This window comes from Musa acuminata, chromosome BXJ2-2 (genome assembly GCF_036884655.1).
Source record: "Musa acuminata AAA Group cultivar baxijiao chromosome BXJ2-2, Cavendish_Baxijiao_AAA, whole genome shotgun sequence".
Classification (NCBI taxonomy): domain Eukaryota; kingdom Viridiplantae; phylum Streptophyta; class Magnoliopsida; order Zingiberales; family Musaceae; genus Musa; species Musa acuminata.
The window spans coordinates 24,106,476-24,134,431 of NC_088339.1; the positions used below are offsets into that span (position 1 = coordinate 24,106,476).

General features: G+C 39.9%; 5 protein-coding genes across 7 annotated transcripts; 3 read left to right on the forward strand and 2 right to left on the reverse strand.

The window, feature by feature from the left end:
* Positions 1–125: 125 nt before the first annotated feature.
* LOC135605485 (protein SEH1-like) lies at positions 126–7,730 on the reverse strand. Of its 2 annotated transcripts, none has more exons than XM_065095637.1 (8): positions 7,495–7,730; positions 7,144–7,270; positions 6,535–6,635; positions 4,698–4,775; positions 3,394–3,549; positions 1,690–1,802; positions 1,035–1,161; positions 126–454 (listed from the first exon to the last, which is right to left on the reverse strand). In XM_065095637.1, the coding sequence occupies exons 1-8, from the start codon at positions 7,660–7,662 to the stop codon at positions 314–316; spliced, it is 1,011 nt and encodes a 336-aa protein (XP_064951709.1). In that variant the 5' UTR covers positions 7,663–7,730; the 3' UTR covers positions 126–313. The 2 variants fall into 2 exon arrangements, with proteins under 2 accessions (XP_064951709.1, XP_064951710.1); XM_065095638.1 differs by having other exon boundaries at positions 7,159–7,270; positions 7,495–7,729.
* Positions 7,731–8,201: 471 nt separating this feature from the next.
* LOC103974125 (UDP-glycosyltransferase 72B1-like) lies at positions 8,202–9,050 on the reverse strand (the record flags this gene model as incomplete). The annotated part of the gene is made up of 1 exon (XM_009388886.2): positions 8,202–9,050. A coding segment is annotated over one exon (849 nt), but the record flags the coding sequence as incomplete, so codon positions are not given.
* A 1,741-nt stretch (positions 9,051–10,791) lies between these two features.
* LOC135582080 (mitochondrial adenine nucleotide transporter ADNT1-like) lies at positions 10,792–18,225 on the forward strand. 2 transcript variants are annotated; one of them, XM_065095639.1, is made up of 8 exons: positions 10,792–11,209; positions 12,853–12,901; positions 14,213–14,376; positions 15,328–15,365; positions 16,714–16,826; positions 16,971–17,084; positions 17,530–17,874; positions 17,971–18,225. In XM_065095639.1, the coding sequence occupies exons 1-8, from the start codon at positions 11,040–11,042 to the stop codon at positions 18,052–18,054; spliced, it is 1,077 nt and encodes a 358-aa protein (XP_064951711.1). In that variant the 5' UTR covers positions 10,792–11,039; the 3' UTR covers positions 18,055–18,225. The 2 variants fall into 2 exon arrangements, with proteins under 2 accessions (XP_064951711.1, XP_064951712.1); XM_065095640.1 differs by having other exon boundaries at positions 16,717–16,826.
* Positions 18,226–20,330: 2,105 nt separating this feature from the next.
* Positions 20,331–21,545, forward strand: LOC135605486 (chlorophyll a-b binding protein 6, chloroplastic-like). Its single transcript, XM_065095643.1, has 4 exons — positions 20,331–20,563; positions 20,643–20,745; positions 20,823–21,111; positions 21,204–21,545. Exons 1-4 carry the CDS (start codon positions 20,382–20,384, stop codon positions 21,353–21,355), a joined length of 726 nt encoding a protein of 241 aa, XP_064951715.1. The 5' UTR covers positions 20,331–20,381; the 3' UTR covers positions 21,356–21,545.
* A 147-nt stretch (positions 21,546–21,692) lies between these two features.
* Positions 21,693–27,900, forward strand: LOC103973474 (calcium-dependent protein kinase 1). Its single transcript, XM_009388051.3, has 8 exons — positions 21,693–23,163; positions 24,567–24,710; positions 24,797–24,949; positions 25,549–25,661; positions 25,746–25,922; positions 26,758–26,885; positions 26,971–27,070; positions 27,590–27,900. The coding sequence occupies exons 1-8, from the start codon at positions 22,512–22,514 to the stop codon at positions 27,674–27,676; spliced, it is 1,554 nt and encodes a 517-aa protein (XP_009386326.2). The 5' UTR covers positions 21,693–22,511; the 3' UTR covers positions 27,677–27,900.
* The last annotated feature ends 56 nt before the right edge of the window (positions 27,901–27,956 follow it).

Here is a 27,956-nt window from a genome sequence, read left to right on the forward strand (position 1 = left end):
TCAATGACTTGAATAATGACATCAAAGTTTCACGATATCTAATTATGAGAAAACCCTGTTAAAATCTTAGCGGCGACGATTAACAAAATTGCGGAACCATCATGAACTTTTCATGCACAAAAAACTGTGTAGAACCCTACTTATTCACTTTAAAATTAATAAAGCATTAAAAGGCAAATCTTAAATGGCTAGCTGATTACTCAAAGCTAAAGTCTGGTCCAAAGTCCAAACAAACCAATCATTCCAAACAAAAAATTGGCTGTTACAACGAAAGAAGAGTTACCGAGCCACTCGATGACCCCAATTTATGATATTATGATTGTGCACCACTGCAATCAAGGGATGCATGTTCATGCCAGATCCCATTTATGTTGGATTGCCACAACCTAACCATGCCATCACTGCCAGTTGATGCTAAAGTCATACCGCCCATGTCCCACTCAAGTTGCCAAACCTACACAAGCGAAAACCAAGAAGATCAATTCTCAAAGTGCTGAAACTGCAGCTTATCCAATGACAGTAAAAGGCTTAGGTACGGGACGGCAACAGAAGCAGCTTCTGAGATTCAATAATACCAAGCCCAGAATTCAACACGGCATCAACGCTCTAGGTCTTAGCAATAGAAAATATAGGCAACAGAGGGTTTTCACAAAATTACAGGAAAATAACTGAAAGTACGATGTCTTCGTGGAATTAAAAGTCTATGTACTAGACAAGTCAGTCAGGGTTCAAATCCTATCCTGATCCACTGGATCTTCAATACCCTTACCCTGTATCAAAACCTTTGAGAAATTGAGAATGACCAAAAAAATTGGCTGGGAAGTAGATGGAACCGATCTACCTAGTGACATCCTGAAGGATCCTCGGACTTGTAGCTAATAAAATGTCAGCTATCAGTAGACATAAAATTTTAGTTGTGGAAAGCAACGATTGAAGTATAGTCAAACCTTAACCTGCATTGCAACTTTAGCTGAAACAAACAACAGATGAACATTCTCCAACATAAACAAACAACATGGTAAACCATTGTATACCTCACCATCATGCCCGGGAAGTAATGCAACCTTTTCGGTTGTAGGTCTTCCATTGGATTCAGGATCCAAGAGTACATGCCATATTGCAATACCTTTGCAAGTTGCAACAGCTATAACTTCAAATGGCCTACAAGTTTATAAATTCATCTATCAAAAGATGTCATTTACGACCAACTATATAAAACTTAAAAATATTCAAATCATCAGCGGCAGTAATTTAAGAAGATGAAAATTTTTTGATATTGTGAAGAAACTATGGTATCAAATATATCTTGGTTACACCAACCGATAAGTTTGTTGAGATTCAGATCATTTAGAGTTCAAATTTTTTTATGGCATACTTGGTTAACTAGCATATAAATCAAGTGTTCATTGCATCATAGACATTCATCACTAGTAAGAACCAAGGAGAAGAAAACTCCAGCACTATAACAAATCTTGCCAAATTAACAGTCAAAAAAGAACAACCAACATCACTATCACGCTAGCTATTACAATAAATAGCATTAGCTATTGACGAAAGAAAATGTATACGTATCTAAAATTCTAAATTGACATGGTGTTAAATTATTAAAAAAATCGATATAACACTTCATGTCCACACCATGTAAATGAGAGCGGATTAACTTTACAGGCTTAAAAAGGAAAACATTACCTGCCTATGTTCGGAGCCCAGGCTACAGCATGCACCATATCACTATCATCTCCAGGTAAAGCTAGCTCAGCAACTGGTATCCAGCGCTGATGAGCCTCGTCAAACTCCCAAATCTATTGAAAAACCAATTTCAAGGGCTCAAGCAATTAGTCATCTCAACTAGCATATGATCTTTCAACAAGCTTTTATTATAAAAATGAAGATATAAACAGGTCCAAAGATGAAAATTTTTGAGTGATAAAATAAAACCACTGCCTGCTCAAGGACTACTAACCTAAAAGTAACAAAAATTCAATAAGTAAGGATCTTTCAAAAGCCATTTAGAAGATAAGTTCAGAATTCATGCAATGAAGCAAATAACACACTGTTTATAATTTTAGTAGTGCTTGCTACGCAATCTTATCAGAGACCATGCAGAAAAAGCCTTGCAATGATTGTGCAAAATACAAACACCAACAAACCAATTCAACCCAAGTATTAAAAAAAAAAAAAAAAACTGTCTCCACATCTTCTATATAAGACTACTCAATACTCCTTCCATTACACATTTAACTCTTTAAAACCAAGTGAGTCAAATATACATCTGAGAGCAATCACCAAGTCTAGAGCCTGAACTTTGCAGACAACTCTGTGAATGGTTTTCCACTCTTGTTTCTGTCTCTTTAATAAATGGCACTCTATGCCTCTACCATCCAATGCACTTATTGTCTGTACCACCCTGCATACACTCTCTAGCTATCAGAAATAAATCATATAAAGACATAGATGTTACCATCACTTACCAAAATCTCCCAGAGTTTCAAAGGCGTACAGATACCTTCAATACCCTTTGACCACATGACTCATTATAAAAATCATCCTCCAGCTTTTACAGAGATATAAATTTTCACACATAGAGAGAGAGAGAGGGAGAGTAAAAGGTCTTTGACTACATGACTCATTATAAAAATCATCCTCCAGCTTTTACAGAGATATAAATTTTCACACACACAAACATAGAGAGAGAGAGAGAGAGGGAGAGTAAAAGGTGTAAGTCAAGTTAGAGTCCTAACATGAAAAATTGAGTCCTCAATTGCATCACTTCAATATCAATCATGGAGGGTACCATAAAGACAGCTTTAAACATGCTCTATAACAACATTAAAAAATATTTAGAAACCAAGATTCGTGTAATTTGCATGTTTTTGTGATTTCATCAAACTAATACAAAATGAATGGTGTAAAAAAAATTTTCATGCATGACTTTGTGATTTAGACAAATGGATGGTCCAAAACCAAGGACAAATCTCCTTAAAACCACCCAACCAAGCAAAAGGCCGATATGTAGATTTAAAACCAGAGCTTTACTTATCACAGATACGCTCTTGGACAGCAACAATTCTGCTTAACACACACTATCAAGGTTTAAAACATCAATCCAATACCATTTTTGACGCATTATCAGACTGGTATAGGTACAGTGATATCATTAAAAATAAAAAGAATGAACACAAACCACTACCGAACTATATGGGTCCAATACCGATACTTAATCAAACCATATCTGAAACCATTATACAGATAAAAAAAATGCACTAACTGGCCAACCATAATGATAGACAGTGTTTCGACCATCTCAAGTATTAAAATTTTAAGAATATAGTCAATGATCTCTACTGGATTCAAATTCAATGTTTGCACAAATGTTGCTAGTATTTTACAAACCTTGGATGAATTGAACTGAGGGAGATCAGAACTGAAACCAAGGACAAAACTACACTGTTGGCCTTCACCTCTTTGGGGATTCCAAGCGATGGATGCAGATGAGCATGATACTTTTCCAAATCTGGAAACAGAATCAAGCACATTCTGGAACTCTGCCTGTCATTAAAATACAACAAAATAGTTTCAACACAAATTATAATAAACTATCGCAGTTGCTTGATCTGCATAGATAATCTCATAAGTTATCATACATAAACACAATGTACCAAAATTGAGTAATGACTACCGCATTCCTTCATCTACTTAAAACAGAAATATATATATACAGAGGAATAGCAAAATATTCTAGGAGCAAAATGTGGTTTCAACTGGACAAGATATGGATTGCATTCCCTTAAGGCCTAATCTACTAAAAAACACTAGAATTTCTGCAGTCATGAAGACCAATTACCAAATAAGAGTGCAAGCGCACATGAGACTTAGGATCCACAACTTAATACTACCACTACTTAGTTGATGTGCTTAGTAGAACACATCAAAGAAAATGTGCTGTGTATATGCCTTGACAACAGAATTCTTTTCATTTATAAAATAATATACAGAAAATCATAACATATCATTAAGTAACTAATAACAGCATAAGATTCAAAAATTGGAAAAGATGATTTAAGCAGAAAAAATGTGAAAATCCAGTTGATCAAAATCAAACCTGTGAAGCAAACCACTAGTTCAAATGTTTGAAACAGTGCTAACAAAAGAGAATAATACAGAAGGAGATCAAGAATCAAGAATAACAAAAGCTTGTTGTCAACAAGATCAAAAGGGAAAGAGTGCTCTCTTTTATCAGCAAGTACATCTTGCTATATTCTCTTGCCATTCAAAGTAGTCAGAAAAAAGGCCCACTGAAATATCAACATATTCAAGTAGAGAACAAATAGACCAAATCACATACTGCCACATCCTGGATCATCATAATAGCTTACCAAGGCAATGATGATTAGCTTGTCCAAGAGGATATTCACCACAGCAGGCCCTGATACATGGCCCAAACTACTAAAGTAGGTAGCCAATGCCAGAAAATTCAATGAACCTCCAATTTCCCTTTTAATTGTCTATTGTTTACTGAAGTCTTCAAACAGTTTACCAAATGAATAATTAGAGCATATGCACCATTCTCATTGAAACTAGAAATCCTGCCATACCAAAATCGAGCAGAAATTGATCCAACTAATCTGATAGAGAGCATACTTAAGGGCCTGGGAAGTCTCAGATAAAAGTTACAATAGGCTGAAAAGGTAATAAACCTGAAGTTGCCACTTGTTAAATTCCAAAGGATCCAAAAGCTCATAGACCTTCACATATCCATCTGAACAGGCAGCAACCTAAACACCATTCAAACAGTTACTGAAAAATATTGGAAAATAGTAATGAAAAATCATCTAGCTTTACAAAGGATTTCAGAAAAGTTTATTATAAGCAAAGAAATCAACAAAAAAGTCATCAATTAGTTGGTCTAGAAATTCTAAGAGTTGTGTCGAAAATTGAAAAGTCTTTTAGTCTTTCTAGGAATTCCTTTTGTATCAAGTATACTCTTGTAAGTACACTCATTTACTATTTAGGTATTCTAGAAGTCACATTTTTTATTTCTAAAAGACATACTAACTCCCTACATTGTTCTACGTCAGTTTGGTATAAGAGCTCATCAAGAAACATGCTTTGTACGTCATTGGGCCCCAACTAGCAGCGTCAATCAATAATGACGTCACTCACGGATCCTTGCATCTCTAATATAAATCCCTTGCATGTAGAGTTCGACTTTGGAACAACTATCCCTACAGAATTGGCGGACCACTTAGCTCTCAGTGATTGGTAATTTTCAAAAACTTCTCTAATATTTTTTTCGGAAAGAACAATCCTATATTAAATCAGATCATGGTTTTTATTGCTTCTCCCCTTGTTTTATCCTCTCTCTTTTTTTCTATTTATCACACACACACACACACTCTCTCTCTCTCTCTTCCCCCCTTTGACTACAACTACAGTACTATTAAGATTTAAAACCTTGAAAGTTGTCCAAAAAAAAGGTGAGAACCACTTGAATCATTGCATTTCTACCTTGTGCATTGAAACGATTAACAACCTCATTACCAAAAGGCAATTTGTCGATAACCCTGATGAATCCTAAAACCAACAGAGTCAGGTACGCACCCTTAGGACCAAACTAGCATATCATGACACAATATTAAACTAGTTATGTGACCAGATGACCCAAATCCTAAAAGCTCTCCAAAACCTTGAATAAACAACCCATGAATGAAGAGATTGATGAGACAGTAAGACAACATGCTCATTCTCTACAATCCATCCCTTCAAATGAAGGAATTTTACCTACTCCCCAAGCTCCTATTTGAACAAATCCTAGATCCACCTATAGCACACTTGTTCAAAATTATGCTCCAACACTTCTTGATGACCAAGCTTTTAAAATTAATGATGAATTCCTAGAACATACTAGAAATCCACAAATCCAAGTAACGGGCCAACAAATTCGGTTTGCTGACAATCAGAGGAAAATGACTAAAAGAGTCAAAGTGGATGTGCTAGACTTTGATGGTAGATTTGACCCAAATGTGTTTGTTGACTGGTTAGATAGCCTGGAGAATTACTCTAAGTGGTATGGAATAATTGATATTGAATGTTACAAAAATAAAATTGGTAACATCCGCCAGGAAATATTAACAACATATCCAACGTAGTCTTGAGCATCATCGAGAGCCTCTCATCACTCAAAGGTAGGTAAACTGTTCTAAGCAAACTACAACTAGAGTAAAAGATTATTTAAACATTAAAGTTGTTTCATGTCAAATTCACATGTTAAATGAAGCATTGGAAACATAGTACTTGCTCAAAGATTTGGATAAACAAAAAACAAATTCATTGATCAAGAAACCAAACTGATTTTACCAATATTGGAGCAGTTTCACGTATGGAACATAGATCACCGATTGCAAACCAATATTATTCGGACAAATGGATAGAAGGAGTTAGCACACAGGTTTTAGTCATGTACCAAACAGTGTAAAGCAAGAAGGAACATAACATACAGAAAATATGGCCAACCTTAAGTAAGCCACAACATACCATCTTTAAACTTGTCGAGAATACCCCAAATTGGAGATCAAGTACAGGTGAGCCACTGCTCTCAAAGAGTTTACACAGTTTCCATGTTGGATGTTCAGTATCTGACAGTATAAAATATAAAGCACATAAAAGTGAGTAATAAAGAGATGAACACTTGAATTTAAGATGTAATTTCTCATTGCAGAAGATTAAAAAAAGTTCAAAATGAAAATCACTATAAAAAGAGGGCATCATTATCCAACAAGCCTTCATCTAATGATGTTGGTTATGAAGCATAAACCAAAGCTAAGAAAGAGACACACAGATATATGAAGACGTCCAGCACCTGTCATCAACCTGATTCCAGTCCCTAATATCTAAGCAACTGCATAAAAGTTTCGGGCAACAGAATGCCCAATGATTAAACAAAATGATGATGCAGCTTAGAGGCCAATGGAGAGGGCGAAGGAAAGAGACAAAGCAAAGGACTCATGATGCTCATCGTGCAAACAAGGAACAAGCCCTAGATGTTTCACTAAAGCTGGAAACGGTATATAAGAACGATACTTTTAACAAAATATACAAGCAGAGACGATTCTATCGCTCGATCTACAAAACATCATCGGCAACCAGTGGATTTCGAACCTTCGCCAGTCTCCTCCCACAAGGAAAAGGTTCCATCATTGCAGATGCAGGCAATGGCATCGCCACATTCTGGAGGAGCCCAAACTACGTTCAGAACGCTGCTCGCATGCGCCTGCAACGATGTCATTCAAGAGGAGGAGAAAAAGGAATCACATGGTAGCACATCGAGATGAGCGAAACCCTAAAAATGAGCCGAAACGATGAACGCAACGACGCCGTTGCTAACTTGAAGCGACTTCAGAAAAGGCAGCGGGGGAAGCTGGTTCCGAATCAAACTTTCTAGGGTTATTGCACGCGTCGATTGATCAAAGAAGGGTGAGACGAAGACACACGAACCTTCCATTTGGAGGAGGAGGAAGGAGAGGCAGAAGAGGTAGAGCCTGAATCGAGGGAGTCATGAATGGAGATGGAGCCGTCGACGAAGCCAACGGCCAGCCTCAGGCCGCAGTAGTTCCAACCGCAGCAGATGGCACCCTTCCCCAATCTCGCCACCTCCCGCTCCATCCCTCACTCACCAAAGGCGGGACTCCAAAGGCGAAGGAAAACGAGCGCCGTCGCCCTCCAGAACTTTCGTCCGGCGTGTTCTGCACGTGACCGATCGATGTCGCCGTGGATTCGTGGGGTTGGCAACGGATCGAATGCGGGTTAGCGGATTAGTAGATCCGGTAACCCAAATCCCCGTTATGAATCTCTAAATCGATGAAGGCCACCGTTTCCGCATGAAATCTAGATTGATGTGACATATCACATGATTATTTCTAGGGTGATATACACTGTTCAGGCAACTTGAGTGCCCGTCCAATAAAATACTACTTCTTATCCATCAATGACTTTGATCACGTGAGATTGTGACAGTGAGATCTTATTTACTGAGTTATTTTTTAATTCTTTTTGGAATTAAACGACATGATTATATGATGACCAGTTCATGCAAATGAAGAACAATGTGGATTCCAGAACAAATCCCGTGTTTGCTTTCCATGTTCATGATCTATCAGAACAGAACTGACGTTGTTGTGGAGAAGACGAGCACGTCAAGCTACTCAGAACGTGTTCTTCCATTTGGCGACCACCTCGTGGAGGGCATTGCGGGAAGCTGCTTCCTTGACCATGGCCTTTGCGGCGGCGGCCTCCTGGAGTTGTCGCACCCTTGCCAGCACCACCCGGCCTCCCTCCCGCTCCATCAACTCCCTCACGGCCGCAGGGATCTGCTCCCTGCGGACGACGCCGTCATTGTCTTCCTTGGCCCTCAGCGCCACCTTCCGCCCCTCCGCCAGCATCAGCGCGTTCATCATCCTCTGCTCCGCGTACAGCGGCCACGCGATCATGGGCACGCCATGCACGACGCTCTCCAACGTCGAGCTCCACCCGCAGTGCGTAACGAAGCCTCCCACTGCCCGGTGGCTCAGGATCTGGATCAGCGGCGTCCAGAATGACACCACCAGCCCCGACTCCGTCGTCCTCTCGGGAAACACTTGAGGCAAGTAGCTCGCAGGGTCGTCTTCGCTGCCTCCGACGATGCCGTTGTCTGCCGGTCTTCTGACCACCCAAAGGAACCTATGGCCGCTCGTCTCCAACCCCAGAGCCATCTCCTTCACCTGATCACGGCTCAGCACTCCGAGGCTGCCCAAGCAAATGTACAGCACGGAGGCATCCGGTTGTTCGTCCAACCACTTCAAACACAGCGACTCTTCCGGGCTCGAGCTCGGCCTCCCAGTTTGCACTAGTGGCCCAACCAGGTGGACGGGCGGTCGGCCGGGCTTTTTCTCCTTCAGCACCATCGCCGCCTCCGGCTCCATCTCCTGGAAGCTGTTCGCCAGAATCCCCTCAGCCTTCTCGTACCGTTTCAGTTGTTGCAGGCAGCGACCTGTAACCTTCGGTCGTCCGGTCTTTCACCATGTCCGGGAGGGTGTCGTGGAGGGTGGGCATTTGGAAGAATAAGGACAAGAGGAATAAGTGGGAGGGAAAGAAGACAAAGCAGGGACCGCCGAACTCCCTCGCGACGTCGAAGTTGTCCGTGCCGAAGAGGTCGGCGACGAAGGCAACGAGGCGGGCGTATCGTTTGATTCAAGGCGTAGTTGGTGCTCATCATGTCATTAACTATGAGTTAGATCTTAAACCTCCAGCAAACTCATCATGTTTCTAACATCTATCATTCTATATGGCTTTGTTTTGTTTTGTATTCAGATCAGCTTCCCGATGGAACAGTAGAAAAAGCCTCCTTGTGTTGCTCATGGACATTGAAATAACATCACAGCTTGTGACAGCTGCTGCTCTTGCCTTCTTGCAAGTTGTGCAATGTCAATTTTATTCATCGGTGTCCTTGTTTTTCCTATATATTTCTTTAATAAATTAATAAAAATAAGAATATATAAAAGTCATTAATCTTTCTGTTTAGGAGTTCCTTCAGGGATATTAAAAACTAAAAAAAAAATCTATATTGTTACAAATTATAACATATCATAGTAAGCATAAACCTCCAACATTTATGTCATTGTCATTGGAATCAATTATAAAAGTTCACAAACAAATAAAAAAACTAAGAATAAAATACATTTTCAACTAATAGCTAATAGAATTAGTTAAAATATATCTTAAACTGACAATATAAATATAAATATAGATATGAAGATATACATAATGAAAAATCATTTTGTTTGAATCAATCCTCTCCTCAACTGCTACTACCAGTTGCCATGATGGGAATCCAACATTCTAAAAGCCAACTCACTTTATTCATTGCAAAATGTACTGCCATTTGAATCATGACCAGAATTATTTTTGGCAATTAAATATTTTTGTGTGGATGCTGTCTGTTGATCCAAAGGTCCAAGGCTTGGATACCAACTTATCATCATCTCAAAACCATTCCTTTCACAGAACTTATCCACTTCCATGATCACCTGTACTACTTTGTATTGGTTTCTTAGGAACCAATCCTATTATCACAAAAAAAAAAAAAACAAAATTACAAAATTCCATGCATGCAACTTTGCAATCTACAGAGGAATATATTGCTTTTGCTTTTTGATAAAGATTTTTAACCATTTAGGTTTATCTTTATAATTATCCCAAAAAAAATTTACAAGTTCAAAAAATCACTTTCAGCTAAATAAGTTAGAAAATTGTAAACAAGTTATTAGCTAAAATCAATTCTCTAATTATAATATTTTTCATCGAGAGCCTATTAAAAAATACTTTAGCCGACAAAGAAGCCTCTCTATTATGTTATTTTTATTCATAAACTAATAAGAATATTTATTTTTAATTTTAATTCTGAGATAGGTTTAATCTTATTTATTTTTGAGTCAAATTGTCACCATTATAATATTTTTATATAAATTTATAATGCTTTGTTTGAAGTGTCGTACACATTGTAAGATAGTGTACTAAAGTGTTATTAAAGGTCTATATGAATTTATGAGAAATAAGAGTATTTATTAAGAAATGTGAAAAAAAAAGATATTAAGGAAATCGCCCATTTAAGTTTGATCATTTTCTTTAATTTGTCTGATAAGGGCATATAGGTAATTTCATATGTATTAAGTTAGTTCCCCTTCCGTGCCATGCGATATCGGTAGAGCCCACATCATACCACAATAAAAAGGTCGAAAAATAGAAGGAAAATAGGAAAAAGGGGAGTGTTAGGTGGTCGCTCCTCTTCATACCGTATAAATAGAGAGCGAGAGGGAGCGCCGCCGCAAAGCCCCCGAACCCCTTCGCCGCCCTCCGCCCACTCTCTTCCCCGAGAAGACCCCGACGGGAGTGAGACGGCCCCGGTCTGACTTTACCCCTTCGATCCGATCCGGTCCAACCGGCAGTCGTCTCGCCGAGGGTTTCGAGCCGGCCCGACCTGGTTCTTGAGCTAGTCCGGAGATTCCATGGCGTCGGAGAATGTGGTGGGGAAGAACACGGGGGAGTCGGCGGTCACGACGATCGTCAACCTCGCGGCGGAGGAGGCCAAGCTCGCGAGGGAGGGCGTCAAGGCCCCCGGCCACGCGATCCTCAGCATCTGCAAGTCTCTCGTCGCCGGTGGTGTCGCCGGAGGAGTGTGAGTCGATTCGTTTTCCTCTCATCTTTGGCATTTTCTTATTAAAATCGCCGTTTTGTCTTTTTTTTTTGGAAGAAAAATGCCATTTTTAATCATTTCTCCAGCACATTTTTAATCATTATATATATATATATATATAATATAATTTTGTTGATCACTTTATACAAGGGTTAATTAGAATATTGCTCGCAAGGTTGCCGTGCCATCTGAGTGTTTATTCGTATGTGCTCGTGTTGTTTGTTTGTTTCCATTTGATCCTTACACTGTGATTAATATCGTGAAATATTATATCTTACGCTGGCCCCTTATGTAGGTATTGATGGTTGTCTTTGGTGTCAAGCCTACTGTTGTACCTTGATTATTATAAAATCGTTATAGGTTACTTGGATCCTTAAACCTTGTAGGGTAAAAGGGAACATGGTCTTGGAAAACAAATATTAATCAGTCTTCCTGTATGTACTGATTTTGTCATGACTTCATCTCGAGGTAGGGACCTGTACCTGAAGCTATTTATCTTGGTTATACTAGTACGAGAACACAAGTGATGCGCACGGTAATGGAAATTTATTTGTAATTGGAATTTAATGCAGAAAAATTCTTTGCTACTGGATTATGGAGATATAAGATATCATGAAAGGGGCCACTGTAATTCATTGAAATTTGTAGATGTGGATGATTCTGGCATAATGTTTCTTTCCAGGTTAAGGGCCTCAAGTAGAAGTATTTTACCATTATACTTGGTTAAGGCCAGGTAACAAAAGAATAAACATGAAATGTTAGGCAACAAATTTCATTTACTATGAATAAACTAAATTTCAATGTTCTGTATAAACTGAAATTCAGAATTTTTCCTATAGCGGTACTTCTTCTGTGGAAATTAAGTTATATGTTGATGTATATGGATAGCCAACCTTTTGAAAGAGTTTGATTGAACAAGAAAATAATTGATGAGCAATTTCATTTAGTGCCTTAGGCTTACCAGTTGTGCGTTGATGTTTGAATATAATATATTTTGTTTGTAAACATAAGTGCTTTTTAGTCTTGCTAATGTATCTTGGTTACTCCGTGAATTCAAGAGGTAATCTAATTAATTTTTTATTCTTGTTGGGAATTAGCATCTTCCGTTTTTTTTGTTTCCATGGAAGAATCCATAGTAGATCATTGAACTCATTTTTATGTTTCTAACGTCATAGTTTCTGTTCTGGCCTTTATAAGCAGTTGCCTGATACCTGCCCTCTTCAACCTTTCCCAAACTTGCTCTTGTATGTGATCATTGAAACTGTATAAAGCAAAAGCACATGAAGTCAATTGCCCCCTTTCTAACTTTTACGGTCAAGAAAACCAACTTATCATATTTTTAGCTCCACGTTATGCAACTCCTTATATTTAGAGGTCTGTGTCTTATACTTTTAGAATTGACACTTTACTGGATATATGGAGCACATGACTATACTCTTCTGCAGCTATTATCACCTTTTGAAATTTATCATGGATTGTTGTTCCTTTAGCATCCTTTATGGTGGGATCATGATTTGAAGTTTAGAAGTCCTTATCAGTTGTTACTTGACAAATCATATGATAATGAGCGTTGTAGATACATCCCAGCTTAATGAAAACATGGCATCTGATGTAACCATTTTCAGATCAAGAACTGCTGTTGCTCCGCTTGAGCGGTTGAAAATTCTACTTCAGGTAAAGTTTCCTTTTCATTCCTTTTTTTCTTATTTCTTGAGTTATGATTATCGACAATTTGGCATGATTTAGCTTGTTTGTTCTCTTCTTTGCTTTTACTTTTGGTGGGATTTTTTAAGTTCCTTTAGTTGTTGTTCCCATCTTTACATTTAGCATCTCTAATTTTATTTTACTTATAAGCTTGAATTTGATTTATATATACTGTAGAAACTGTGTGGTACAAGGTGAAGGTAGAACTGATTTACAGCTCATGATTTTCAAGTCAGCTTGTGTAATTAATTGGAACATAATATAATATAGGTTATTGTTGTACATTCTTGGAATATAAAATATACTTACAGAAACAATGTATTAGGAAAAACCCTTGCACCTGAGATATGTATGTGGTCCAAAGTCTAAAAAAGACTCCAAACTAGCACAAAAATATTTAACTTTCTTAGGCATGCAATTGTCCTATTAACGAGTTCATAGCAAAAAGCGTCAGTTATCTAGAAGCTTTCTCTCAGACAAAATTAGCAAAATTGTTGACTTTATTTGCTCCAAAGTCCATATTGGATTTCGGTACTTCTGATGTAGTTGCCGATCATGTAAGATGTTTATGTCATAAATCACAGTTGAACTATATTTAAAGTAAATTGTGCTCTACCATAAGAGCTTAAATTTTGAGGGCTGCATGCAAGCAGGCCATGCCTTATGGACCAAATGACATTATTGGATAACTTATGAGATTGCATCAGAAATTGAGGTTTATACAGAATTTTACTTAAATAGTCCTTTTCAATTTTGAGTCATAAGAATGGTTTATTTGGTATGCCCAAACTTCATACAGCATGAATGTTGGCGGCATTCTTATTGAATCTTGTCTTGTCATGTCTGTCTATGTTGCTAATTGGAACGAACTGTATGTTATAAACATCTGATCTTTGTAAACAATTTATAGTATCTGAGATAAATATGTGCTCACAAGTTAATTTGCACTTCTGCTTTCTAGATCATTCAATTTACGATTGAAGGGCTACCTTAAATGTTCTTTTTTCATTAAACCGTCAAGCATCAAAGGAGTTCCTTGTCTTAATTTGATCCAACTTTTGCCTGGTAGACATGACTTGATGATTAATTTGCTCATACATTTATATATGCATGTAGGTTAATGCAACTTATTTCCTTTGTTTAAGAATCCGTTCCATATGACATTCTTGTGTTTCATCAAAGATTTGCACTATATGAATGTATTTGAACAGTTATGTATTTTAAAGGCCTTTGAGACAATGAATTTGTTCTTGTTAAATGTATCAAGATGATCACATACAGGTTCAAAATCCTCACAGTATTCAGTATAATGGAACCATACAAGGCCTCAAGTACATATGGAAATCTGAGGGTTTTCGAGGACTATTCAAAGGCAACGGAACTAACTGCGCACGCATCATTCCAAATTCTGCAGTCAAATTTTTTAGCTACGAACAAGCATCAAGGTATGTACATATAGCTTATTCGTTCCCAGCTTGGTATTTTTAGCTGAACGAAATGCATGATGTGGTAAAATAAGGAGGTTCATAGCATTATCAGTTAGATAAATTACCACTATAGTTCGGACAGTGGTATGATTTTATCAACAAGATGCAGCAAACTTTGAGTTTTATGCTTATAAGAAATTCAGTTGGAGGTGGTAAATGAATAATTATGAACAGGTATCATGCATGGCTAAAACTGTGGTGCAGAAGTTTGAGGCTGAAACAAATACTGGGCAAAATTATATGACTACGGTGAACATTCAATAAACAAAGTTAGAATTAGACATTGTCGTCCTACTTTTTCCTTCTAGGGTTGAATTTCATCATTGTCTGCAGCTTCAAGCCTTAAATACTTTCTTTTTGTCTGCCAGCCCAAGAAGAGTTTATGCTATATCAAGTGGTATGAGTGATGTTTGCAAACAGATGATGGTTCTAGTTACCAAAAGCATAGAGTTTATGCTAAAGCATAGCATCTCATATAATGTTGCAACTTTTTCAAATATCAAATGTTCTTTAAGAAGAGGTTTACAACTATTGTCGTAACTTTCTTGTTTGGATAGCTCTTGATGACCATGGAGTGTCATGTGGGTATATTTCATGTAAAAATACTCTGAATGTGCATTCATATTCTAAATTCACAAAATTTACTTATAGCATATTTTATTATTAATTAATCTGTATATCAGTGGATGTTTCTTTTACAATTACTTTCTCTTGGGCACATTGGAAGTGCCAGGAGGCTAGTATTTTATGACATATCATATTAGATCCTTATGGCCAATAAACTCAAAACATGGACCTTAGGTACCAACTCTATTTAGTTCGGGCCTAGTTATCACTAAGCACGGGTTTGCTATTATAGTTATAATCTAGTGCTTTTTTCTTTAAGCTAATGATTTTCTTTTGTTGCAGTGGAATTTTGTGGCTTTACCGACGACACTCTGGCAAAGGTATGTATACACTTTCTCTTGGGCCATCCTATTCTTGATGCTATTGGTTGTTCTCATGCAACTGGAGCATATTTTTATTAGAATGTCAATGTAAACAATTGCTTCTAGCATATATGTGTGAGTTCCCATACATATGTACGCCTAATGGATGTAGTCTATAGGGAAGGTTTTGCATAAAGTTGGTTAGATCAATAAACTTAAACAAAACATTTGGAAATTTTAACTAGGACCAGACTTATCGGGTTTTTCTTTGTTCCTTTCCTTCTTTCCTTTTCCTAACTTCATCTCTTTTTTTCTTTCATTGTCACAACTCACAAGATTTGAAGAACTTGATATTTTTCTGTACTTGAAGTGTAGGGTTTCACACACTTGAAGTGTTTGTATACCAAGAAAACAACCCCTTTTAGTAGCACGCCCATTATCAGTCTGGGTTTGTGTGGTATGCACCATTGCTATTGCATGGTACACCACCGTTTCAACATGGATGTGTTTGCAAAAGGAAACGTGATAATGAGTGGAAAGAGAGAATAACACACGCACATGCTTCTCTCAACACTGGTCTCTCCTCTACTCTGGTGATCTCTCCATACTGTGCATATTAGCTAGCAAACACACTTATGTATCAATGGTTGCAGGTTGAGGGGAGAAAGATCAGTGAAGAGTGAAACCCCAGAAAAATAAATGGAAATTTGATCCATTCTACACATCTGACCTCATGGACATGAAGATAAAAATTACACACTTTCATGTCCACTTACATATCTGACCTCTCATAAATAAACATTTGTTCACCTTCAGTTCTAATTGGTGTGCGGTATTAGACTACGGACCTATTCTCGTCTTTTTCTCAAGCATGGAACTGTTGAGACCACAAATGGGCTTCTCTGTGAGTTGTAGGTGCACACTAGAATCTTCTTTGTTGGAGTTAGAATGTAGCTCCTTCTATTTGAAGCTAATCAATTTATTTCCTTTGCAAACGATGCAAAACAAAAGGTTTTGAGATGTTTCTAAGCTCTTGTAATGTTCAAAGGTTGTCTTATGATGTTACTTTTTCTAACTATGAGACAAATTCCATTCGCCAATACAAAAGGAGCCAAGTAATACATGTTTATGGAAATTGGTATTAGAACTTTGGTTTTTGTCAATCTGTTTGAGAAAGAGAGTCAAGCAATTAATATAAAGTTTTACCTCCTGTTACCCTCTAAACCAGGTGCAAAAGCAACAAACAAAGAGGAGATATTATCACAGTCTGAAAGCTTTTATTGTCCTCTCGATCATGTGTTTCTTTTCTTCCTTCCATTGTACATACTGATTTGGCAAATCATGTTATATCTTGTAATTCTCGCAGAAGATGCTCAGCTTACTCCTGTTTTGCGTCTTGGAGCGGGAGCATGTGCTGGAATAATTGCAATGTCTGCGACTTATCCCATGGACATGGTTCGTGGCAGGATCACTGTGCAGGTGCTGTTTCTCTTGCTTCTGAAATAAGGACAAATGACAGACCTCCAGACAATTTGGTCACGTATCACCTTCTACGTAATATCATTTTTCTGATAATTTATATGCCATTATTACTGATCTCTCTTAGCTTAATTTTTTGTACAGACTGAAAAGTCTCCGTACCAGTACAGAGGAATGTTTCATGCATTGCGCACAGTCTATTGTGAGGAAGGTTTTCGTGCTCTGTACAAGGGCTGGCTTCCATCAGTTATAGGAGTAGTAAGTTCCTATTTACCAAACCTTAGACGACAAGCATCCTTTACCACAAACAATTAGCAAGTCCTTGTAGAAAACGACTTGGAAAACCTGTTTCATACGGCAATCTGGTTCTTATACCCTTTGGTTTTTCTCTAGGAAAACCTGTTGCATGTAACCCTAATGTCCAAGACCAAGGTCACCATTTTTCTATCGATCCATATATATATAATATATAGTGAAGTGCATGTGCATGCTTATCAGCATATGTACTTTAGAAAAAAGTATGCTAGCACATACTCCACTGTTGTACACCTCTTAAGCAGTATAGGTTGCTTTAAAAACAAATTGTGAAAAATGTTTCACATTGTCGGAAAATTGTTGCTAAATCTATGATGTAGATGTTGTTGAAGTGTACTTGCTTCAAAGAATTATTTTAATCTCTTCTGAACAACATTTGAACTTGCAGATTCCATACGTGGGCCTCAACTTTGCTGTCTATGAATCTCTAAAGGACTGGTTGATCAAAACCAACCCATACGGGCTGGTTGAAGACTCGGAATTGAGCATCGTCACAAGGCTCGGCTGCGGAGCGGTTGCTGGAACGGTTGGTCAGACTGTTGCCTACCCTCTCGATGTAATCCGGAGAAGAATGCAAATGGTGGGTTGGAAGGATGCTGCTTCTATTGTGACCGGACATGGAAGGAGCAAAGCACCTTTAGAATACAATGGCATGGTAGATGCCTTCAGGAAAACTGTCCGTAACGAAGGCTTCGGTGCATTATACAAAGGTCTTGTCCCCAATTCAGTAAAGGTTTGTGACTTCAATTCCATTTAGCGTACAAAAGTATCATGTTAACCATCAAAGATTTAGATGCAGAATCACATCGATGTTCTTTTTTTCTTTCAGGTGGTGCCATCAATTGCAATTGCTTTTGTGACGTACGAGGTGGTAAAGGATGTTCTTGGTGTAGAAATGAGGATATCGGATTGATGGTGTCGATGCTGCGCCCACTGTTGTCGTGAGGAGAGTTGGCTTCGTCTTTACTGCGTGCGCAGATTGATGCGTAGATGTTCCATGTTAATGACTGCTGCTGAACATTTTGGTTTCCTCAGTTGGCTTGAAGAATAAATCGGCTGTACCGCAGTAGGAAGCCTAACTTAATGTTGGGACCCATAATGACGTTGGACGCGTTTTATGAGCTGACCTGGACCCGACACGGTCACCTCTCTGGTTCCGCGTTGCGTGGCGTGCGGGTCACGTGCGAGTTCCGCTCCGCTGCTCAGGGTTGACAATAGGCGGTCAGATCACGTGGTGTTGGGTGTGTTGTTGACCTGAAGCGCAGCGTGGAATTGACCACGCATCTCAATTAGTCTATGCATTGACAACTTCGATGTCTTACTAGAAAATGCCGAACTGCATGGCGAACGTTTACAGTGACATTCTCCGTTTAGCTTCCACTATAAAAGTCATTCGATGGCTATTTATTCGACTAATTTATGGGATTCAAACTCGAGTTTTTATATGCAAACCATTTAGATAAAAAATAAGTTTCTATTTAAAAAAAAATAAATTCCATAAGAATAATTGAGGTGATTTGACGTTGTCTGTGTAGGTAGAATGGCTATGGTATTAAGAATGGGTAAAGGCCTATATATATATATATATATATATATATATATATATATGTTTGGAAATAGCGTCCTGGTCTGTCAACGTTCTCCAACCCCGCCGCCAAGCAACCCACTGTCCGCTCCCCGCGGCCATATATTTGACCGCGTCCTTCTGCCTGGATCCCACTGCACCCAGTGATGAAAGCACAGCCTCTGTGGCTGTTGTCGCCGTCGCCCACAGCTCCTCCTCCGCATCAATTGCGGGCGAGGTAGGATGGGGTGGAGGGGGTGAGAGAGAGAGAGATGAATATAATTTCGTCCTCTGATGAACGGCGACGACCGTGCAGCTTGGTCTCCTCCCTCTATAAGAAGCCATGCACTCCTTTCATTTCATCCAACCAAGTCGGTGAGGAAGAATCCCAGCTAATCCTTTAGCTTTCACTACCTCTTCATCCACCTCCCATGACGACTCCACTGCTCCCCCGTCTTCCCCTCCTCCTCCTCCTCCTCCTCATTGCCTTCTTCCTGATCCCCCTCGCCGTCGTATCCCAGGAGGCGTTCTGGGACCAGAAAGTGGATACCTACAGCACGGGCCGTAACTCTAGCATCGGCTTGTACTCCTACATCATGCTCGCCTGCCTCATCACCATCGACAACGGTCAGCGCCCAGCCTTGTTCTAAAAGCTCTGTTGCTATCTTGATAATAGAGGAGGGAGAGAGAGATGAAGGAAGTAATGGTACTGACTGAGTTTTTGGAGGGAGGAAGATGGAGGAGACCTCCCCAACATAATTATATTTTCTTTTTATATATTTTTTTCATGATCTCTCACTCGTCGGAGGATAATTCCAAGACAAATACATTTCAGCGACATGCATGATTACGTGAGGTTGTGTATCTACTCATGTATTGTATTTAGTTGCACCCCAGTTATCTAAATGACCTCACGATTTACTATAGATTTCACGGAACTTTATTTTCGAACGTCCTCCAACGATTGTATCGGCTGCTATCTTCCTCTTCTCTAACGATGGAGAACTTTGGTAAGATTAATTCAAATAATTAGGATTTTAAATAAATAAAAAATAATAAAATTAAAATTAATAGATTAGGGTGAAAATATTTATTGGGATAGGATATATTTATTTTATTATTTAAAAAAATATACTATATCATTTGGCTAATATAAGTAGGTATTTTTTGGATAATCTAAAATACTATAGATCAGAAGTATTTCTAATTCTTTCTAATATCTTTCTTCCTTTCGCTTTATAAGTTCTATAGAAAAGCCAACAAAATTAGTAGAACAATAAATAAAAAGGGAAAATTATTTTTGGTGCATATTTGAGAAAATAATGATGCTCCATGGTAAAAACTTCAAAATGAGACGCTCAATCATAAAAAGGCCAAAAAATAATGTTTTTCATCGTAAATAATCAATATTTTCTTAAGAATCAAGATACATTTTTATAAAAAATGTTAATATTAAGCTGAAAAAAAGGAAGGAAGATAACATTCTTCTTGTCATATGGACCATTGGATTGTACTGCGGATAGAGCGACCAATAGGATTCTGTCTTTGGATTCGCACCTTATCCGCTTCGCGGCCGCCGCCGTCTCATGGCCAAAGCTTTTAATTCCTTCGAAGGCCTTCGTTGTGTTCGACCCACACATCTCTCCTCGCGCATCAGAAAGACAGAGCGAGGAGAAATGGCGTCTGCTGCTCTGAGAAATTGCGCCGTTCTCTTCCCGAGCCTCCTCTCCTCCTCCAAGTCGCAGTTCAACGGCTCCGTCTCCCTCCCCTGCGCCAATGGCGCGTCCCGCTTCTCCATGTCCGCCGAGTGGATGCCCGGCCAGCCTCGCCCCCCTTACCTCGACGGCTCCGCCCCTGGGTAAACCACCGCGACGATCTTTACCTTGAGATCTCTCTCTCACAACACTCACATGTGTGTTCTCCACCTGCCTGTTCAGCGACTTCGGCTTCGACCCGCTTCGCCTCGGGGAAGTCCCGGAGAACCTGGAGAGGTACAAGGAGTCGGAGCTCATCCACTGCCGTTGGGCAATGCTTGCTGTGGTAAGCTCTCTTCTCCCCTCACTCGATCCCTCTTCCGCACATTCGATGAAGGATCTGATCGCACTGTGGCTCTGCAGCCGGGGATCTTGGTGCCGGAAGCCCTGGGCCTGGGCAACTGGGTGAAGGCGCAGGAGTGGGCAGCGGTGCCCGGCGGGCAGGCCACCTACCTCGGCAACCCGGTCCCGTGGGGCACGCTCCCGACCATCCTTGTCATCGAGTTCATCGCCATCGCCTTCGTCGAGCACCAACGCAGCATGGAGAAGGACCCCGAGAAGAAGAAGTACCCCGGTGGAGCCTTCGACCCCCTGGGCTTCTCCAAGGACCCCGCCAAGTTCCAGGAGTACAAGATCAAGGAGATCAAAAATGGTTTCACCTCTGCGACTCTCTTCCCTTCCGATCTGCTTGCTTGCTCCATATCTAACAGTGTCGGCTCGATCATCTCCTTGCTTTGTTCTCAGGTCGTCTTGCTTTGTTGGCCTTCGTCGGGTTCTGCGTGCAGCAGTCGGCGTACCCGGGAACGGGACCCTTGGAGAACTTGGCCACTCACCTGGCGGATCCATGGCACAACAACATCGGCGACATCGTCATCCCCAGATCGGTGTTGCCATGATCATGGTGGGCTTCGTTCATCTTCCCACTCTGTATAATTCCATGTACTGAATACATGCTTGTGCTCCTTTCCATCTGTGTACTTGCTGATACATTTCCATTACACATGCAATATCTTGTACTCCAAAGGAAGTTCATGGTTGCCTGTTTGTTGCAAATGAAGGTTATAGTTATGAATCCTTCCTTGATCATCCATCTGGCTTGCATTTGGGATACTCCTGCAGTAGACCTCACCTGCTTGGCTCTATCTAGAGAGAGACCTTGTCCGCATACAGAGAAGGAAATGTATTCTCCATTGAAATGTGGAGAAGGAGTGACCATGTCAACTTCGAGAGAGAGAGAGAGTATTCAGACCATGTGGACTTGGTCTGAATACTTTCAATCTGTGCCTTCTGCTTTTCCCTAAAGAAAGGGAGGAAAAGATGGGAGTCTTCGAAAGGGTCAACCACCTCATTGCATTTTGTGCACTTCAAACGTTCGACGAAATGGCAAACTAGCAATGCGCCCACGTTTATTTTGTTTCCTCGCGTCCCTTCGTGATTTCTCCGTCGGAGCGTAGAGTTAGTCCCGCTCGTGGGTTCCGACTGGGACTCGTCAGGACACCAATCGCAAGGGAGGGTCAGTGTTGGGGTAAGTTGTAGGCGGGTTGGGAAAACAAAGCATGCGCGCTCCCCTGGGATCACCAAAAGCTCCGGTGTCTCCAAATGGACCGCGGGTACGGAATTGGCACGCGGGACCCACGGGAAGACCGACGCGCACAAGCGACACTCGCCGAGTTCCTGTCTCGCAGGGAACATCGAAGGCAAGATGGCAGTACCACACTGAACGGTGGGCCGGCTATGAAACGTGGCGACTCATAACTCGTGTGAACCATGCGGCGCACCGAATCCCGTGGCGATCGCGTTTCGCGATCTCATTACCGCCTACCCGCGATAGCCGGTCAGCCCTGCTCCCTCCTCCCGACACTTTCGCCGCCGCCGCTCGATCCCTTCCTCCTCTCCTCCCGCTGACTTCTCTCACGGCTTATTCTGATCCTGTTGTCTTCTTCCCCGCTATAACACTAAACCCAACTCAACTCAACCAAGAAGCAGCCACTCTCTCTCTCTCTCTCTCTCTCTGTTCCGTATCCACTCCACCAGAGGAGGCAAGGAAACTCGATGGGGAACCTCACCCCCGCCCGCCGCAAGGAGCCGCGCTACCCCTCGCCGGACGGCCCTTCCCCTCCCCGGTTCAGCCCTCGCCCCAATCTTCCAGCCCCCGCGGCAGCCGGCTCCATCCCACGCCCGGTCCTCTCCAACGTCGGCCGCGTCCTCGGCCGGCCCATGGAGAACGTCCGCGCCACCTACAGCTTCGGCCGCGAGCTCGGCCGCGGCCAGTTCGGGATCACCTACCTCGTGACCCACCGCGAGACCAGGGAGCAGTTCGCCTGCAAGTCCATCGCCACCCGGAAGCTCGTCCACGAGGAAGACCTTGAGGACGTCCGCCGCGAGATCCAGATCATGCACCACCTCACCGGGCACCGCAACATCGTGGAGCTCAAGGGAGCGTACGAGGACCGCCACTCGGTCAACCTCGTAATGGAGCTCTGCGAGGGAGGGGAGCTCTTCGACAGGATCATCACTAAGGGCCACTACTCCGAGCGGGCGGCGGCGGCTCTCTGCCGGGAGATCGTCAACGTCGTCCACGTCTGCCACTCCATGGGCGTGATGCACCGGGATCTGAAGCCCGAGAACTTCTTGTTCTTGAACAAGAAGGAGGATTCGCCGCTCAAGGCCACGGATTTCGGGCTCTCCGTCTTCTTCAAGCCCGGTAACACATACCCTTTCTCCTTTCCTTTGACTCGTTGGCTAACTGGCAGAAAGAACCCGGTCTTGTCTTACCTTAGTCGCAACAATTAGTCAAATTACCAACAAAATGAGTTATCCATCAACCAAAAGCAAAACGTATTGTGAATCAACTGGAAATGCTGCATCAACAGCTAGTCCTCTCAACATTGTTGATTGCTTAATCTTGTTGTGTGTTGACTGATCAATATATAGACTTGTTCTACGATTGGGCATGAGGAGACGAGGTATAATGCGGTGGTAACGCAGTGCTCTGATACTAAATTGCGGAATGATAGACTTTGGGACAAGCTATCTTCTTTGAAATATCTATATTGCGGCAAAGCTATTTTGTGTGCACTTCCTTGTGCTGGGGCATGGAATTGGCAACTGCAGTTCTTTGCACTCGGTCACTGCTTTCCAACCACATTTGGACTTCAAATGATTGGAGAGCACAGCAGAATGTGTATCTTAAATGAAAAGGAAAAAAGATTTTCTGCGTAGCCTTGGCCTCTGTATAGTTTGATTTCTAGGTTTTGTGGTACCTTAAGTTTAAAGGACATTGCCAAGGATCAAACCAGATTCAATTGGATGGCCCTTTGTAAATTTCCATTCTGTAAGTTAAATTAGGCCCAAGAAATGTTTGTTCATCCTTGTGAGGGTTTATGATTGAATATCTTAAGAGGGTTTATGATTCAGAGTGATGAAAATGTGATTGAATATCTTAAAATTAGAGAAGTGTGAGTGGTTTTTGACGGAAGTTGGTCGGGTAATATCTATTCTGTTCCATGTATGCTTAAGTTCACAAACTATTAATAAAGGAAATTCTGTCATATGAAAATCCCATCTCTTAGGACTTAGAAAATAACCGTCCACTTTTAAATGTGTAATTTGGTATACCCAGTGTATGTTTACAATTCTAGGCAGTAAATCATCTTGTTGTCTGAAGAATGTATAGTCTTTTTCAATATGTATTCTTCAAATTCCTTAATCTTAAGATTATACATTTTTAGGGAATTTTAGGAAATACAATCTAATGGATCAAAAAGTTTTCAAGAAGACATGCAACCGCGCAACTAAATTAGTTGTCATCTAGGTAGTCAGCTTGTCTTAGTTGATGGGTTAGAATTCTCTATCTGTTTGGCAATCCTAGCCATAATTTGGAGAAGTACGCCAGTAGAAGAATTTATTGTTGAATATCCAATGTTGTTATGTTGGTGTTCGGTAAGTTTTCAAATAAAAGTTCATGGGGAAACAAAAAGAATTGTTATGTGAATAGGAAATTTCTTTGGATGCTTTTTTTGTTCTTAAATGTTCTTGTGTAATTGTTTTTTGCCTTCTAATTAAAAAGATTATATTAGCATTAAAAATTATAACTGGGTTGTGCAGGAGAAATATTCAAAGATCTTGTCGGAAGTGCATTTTATATTGCCCCTGAAGTATTGAGACAACATTATGGAGCAGAGGCTGATATCTGGAGCGCTGGAGTGATGCTGTACATCCTTCTTTGTGGCGTCCCTCCTTTTTTTGCAGGTTCTTGTTTATCAGGATAAATAAGCTCGATAATTTACAACGATACTTTAGTACAATAACTTGAATATACATTTTCACATATGCAGAGACTGAGGAGGGTATATTTGATGCTATATTGCATGGCCATATTGATTTCACATCTGATCCCTGGCCTTCTATATCTACCAGCGCTAAAGAACTTGTCAAATTGATGCTAAGACCAGATCCAAAGGAGCGGCTTACTGCAGCTGAAATTCTCAGTAAGATTTAACTTTCATCCTGTTAACAAGTTTAATTTTAAAGCTAAAATCTCTTAGCTCATAGTATGTAGTCCATACATATGTACCAAATTTGTGCATTAAAATAAAAATCGCATATGAGTAGTGCCCAGGTATAAAGGTTGTGACTGTTAAGGTTGATACATGAATAAGGCCAAGGTCGTGTTCTATGAAAATTTGATGTTTTTTCTTGTATAAATTTCATCTGAGTTTGTTTTAAGAGCATTTCCTTGTTAAAAGAATTGTCATGAAAATTCCTTTATTAGCTCCAAATAGGTAAGGTTGGACATGGATATGGTTTGTCTTATTGACTACAAATACCTTCTTTCACTATATGCCAAGTTCTATATGATTTGTGCTCCAGCATCACTGATCTCCATTCTCCAATCAATCTGATAACTTGATGATAACGTATGTGATTAGAAGTGTCCCTGAATGATACTTCACATAATAGCTGAAACATTTCTTAGTATATTCTAAACAAATTAATTGATAAGTATCTGCTTCATAATCCGCTTATGAGCATATTAGCTCACTCATTAACCACTTTACCAAGTTTTAACAGTTGAAAGTGTATGCAGACCATCCATGGATGAGAGAAGACGGTGCCTCTGATAAGCCACTTGACCTTACTGTTATGAATAGAATGAAGCAGTTCAGGGCCATGAACAAGCTTAAGAAAGTTGCGCTGAAGGTGTGATTCTTTTCATTTTCTTATCAGTTTATATGGCTAATTATCTTTCATGGTAATAACTAATAACAATACATTTTAACTCAGGTTGTAGCTGAAAGCTTGTCAGAGGAAGAAATCATGGGTTTAAAAGAGATGTTCAAATCGATGGACACTGACAATAGCGGGACAATAACTTTTGAAGAATTAAAAGCAGGCCTTCCCAAGTTGGGTAATTTGGGAATCAAGATCTCTGAATCTGAAATTAGGCAGCTGATGGAGGCGGTATGTTTCTTTGTCCTTCCCCAGTAAATTTATTTCACATTTCTTTTGATTCTGTGGATTTTTCTTGTCCAGTTATCATATTGGAGTGTCTGGTCTACCTGGTTGTGACATTGGAATGTGTGCAAGCCAAGCATTATTTAATGACACCATGTTGCTTGCTTTGCATATATGGCCACGTAGATGCTTCTTAGAACTATATAATCCACACATTGAGAAAAATAATCAAGCAACTAAGTGACCTGATTGCATTTATGACCGATGCGTGATGTAACCTGGCAAACAAATTGCACAGGTGTAGGTGCAAATCTTGATCCATGGTGCACAACCTGATGGGGATATCATAATGTTGGGCAACATGGATTTCAAATTCTCTTTCTTTTGTTAAGGTTATCCTTTTTCGTTGCAACATTGTTCACGGTCCGGTAATTCTTGTTTATCAGTAGTGTTTCAGTTCCAAAAAGAACAAGAACTGAGAAATTCTTTTGAGATGTCTGTCAAGTTTTCAATTTGCTAATGATCATTTGATCTTTACCAGGCTTTATCAGCAATAATTTCCTCTGTTTGTCAGGATCATCATGTCCTTTTGACTGCTTTTATCGGAGGCATATCCTATATCAACCATGCTACATGGCATATCTGAAAATCTCCATGTACACCTGTGAGAAATATGAGCTAAGACTCATGTCCGTTCGATACATGTGTGTGCATGTTAGCACACATTTTTTTATCAACTATCAACACATTTTCTGAAAACCTGCTATTGCTTCATGATTATCTGCACTGTTTCTTAGCATGGATTTTGGTGGTGCCTAAGTTAACCTAATTTCCATGACAGGCTGATGTTGATGGAAATGGGAGCATTGATTATATTGAATTCATAACAGCTACAATGCACATGAATAGAATGGAAAGGGAAGATCATCTGTACAAAGCGTTTGAGTGTTTTGATAAAGACAAAAGCGGGTAATGCCATCCGTACGCAATTTGGAACTTGTAACATATTGAATGCAAATGAGTAAATATTCTATTTCACCGTCCCTTTGAATAGGTACATAACAGTTGAGGAATTGGAGCAAGCTCTCAAGAAGTATAACATGGGTGATGAGAAAACAATAAAAGAGATACTTGCAGAAGTTGACATTGACAAGGTAAGTATTCGAGACATTATAGTTTCTTTCACACGTTGGTTAAGAAAAAATGAAAAAATTAAAAGCTCAGTGTGTATATATATATATATATATATATATATATATATATATATATATATAGATCCAGTTTATGTGAAGGGTTTGGTAACTTTCAAATAGGGCAGTTTGTGATGCTTATGTAATATCAGTAAGCACTTAAACTGAATTAGCAAAATTCAGGATGTTTTGGAATAGCTCACGAATTGGAGGTGCAAAAGGAGGTAGTTTTTAGAATTCTGTCAGCTTAGCCATTATTCTTACTTCATAGCATGTATATGATCTGCAACTCCAAAATCAATTTACTGGGATCTTCCTTGAACACTAGGTTGCCTGTAGAAGTAGATACGTCATACCAGAGACAAGGAAAAAGAAAACCTGTTAGACTTACTCTAGTGTTACTAATATGGATTAGCAGATATAAGATGTATCAGTTGCCTTTTGTTCTAGTAATAATTGTGTTACTCATCATGTATGCCACAGGATGGAAGAATTAATTATGATGAGTTTGTAACTATGATGAGAAAAGACAATTCAGAGGCTATCCAAACCAGGTGTCGTAAGATGTGATTTTATCATGATATTGGAAGAAAGAGCACCTGGAGTTGCATTCTTCTGCAGAAGCAATCTGGAATTTGGTTACGATTGCCGATTTTTGAGATTTTAGCAATCTGTAAACCCAACACCACGTATTCTCGCTGATTTCGTGCATTTTGTATAACTATTCATGATGTCTTGTTGAATTTGTCTGAAACAGCAGCTGAATCTGTTCATCACTGTGCTGTTGGTCTTCATCAGAGTTGTTTGAATTAGGTAATTATTTTTTAACTTTTCTCTTTATGGTAGGAAA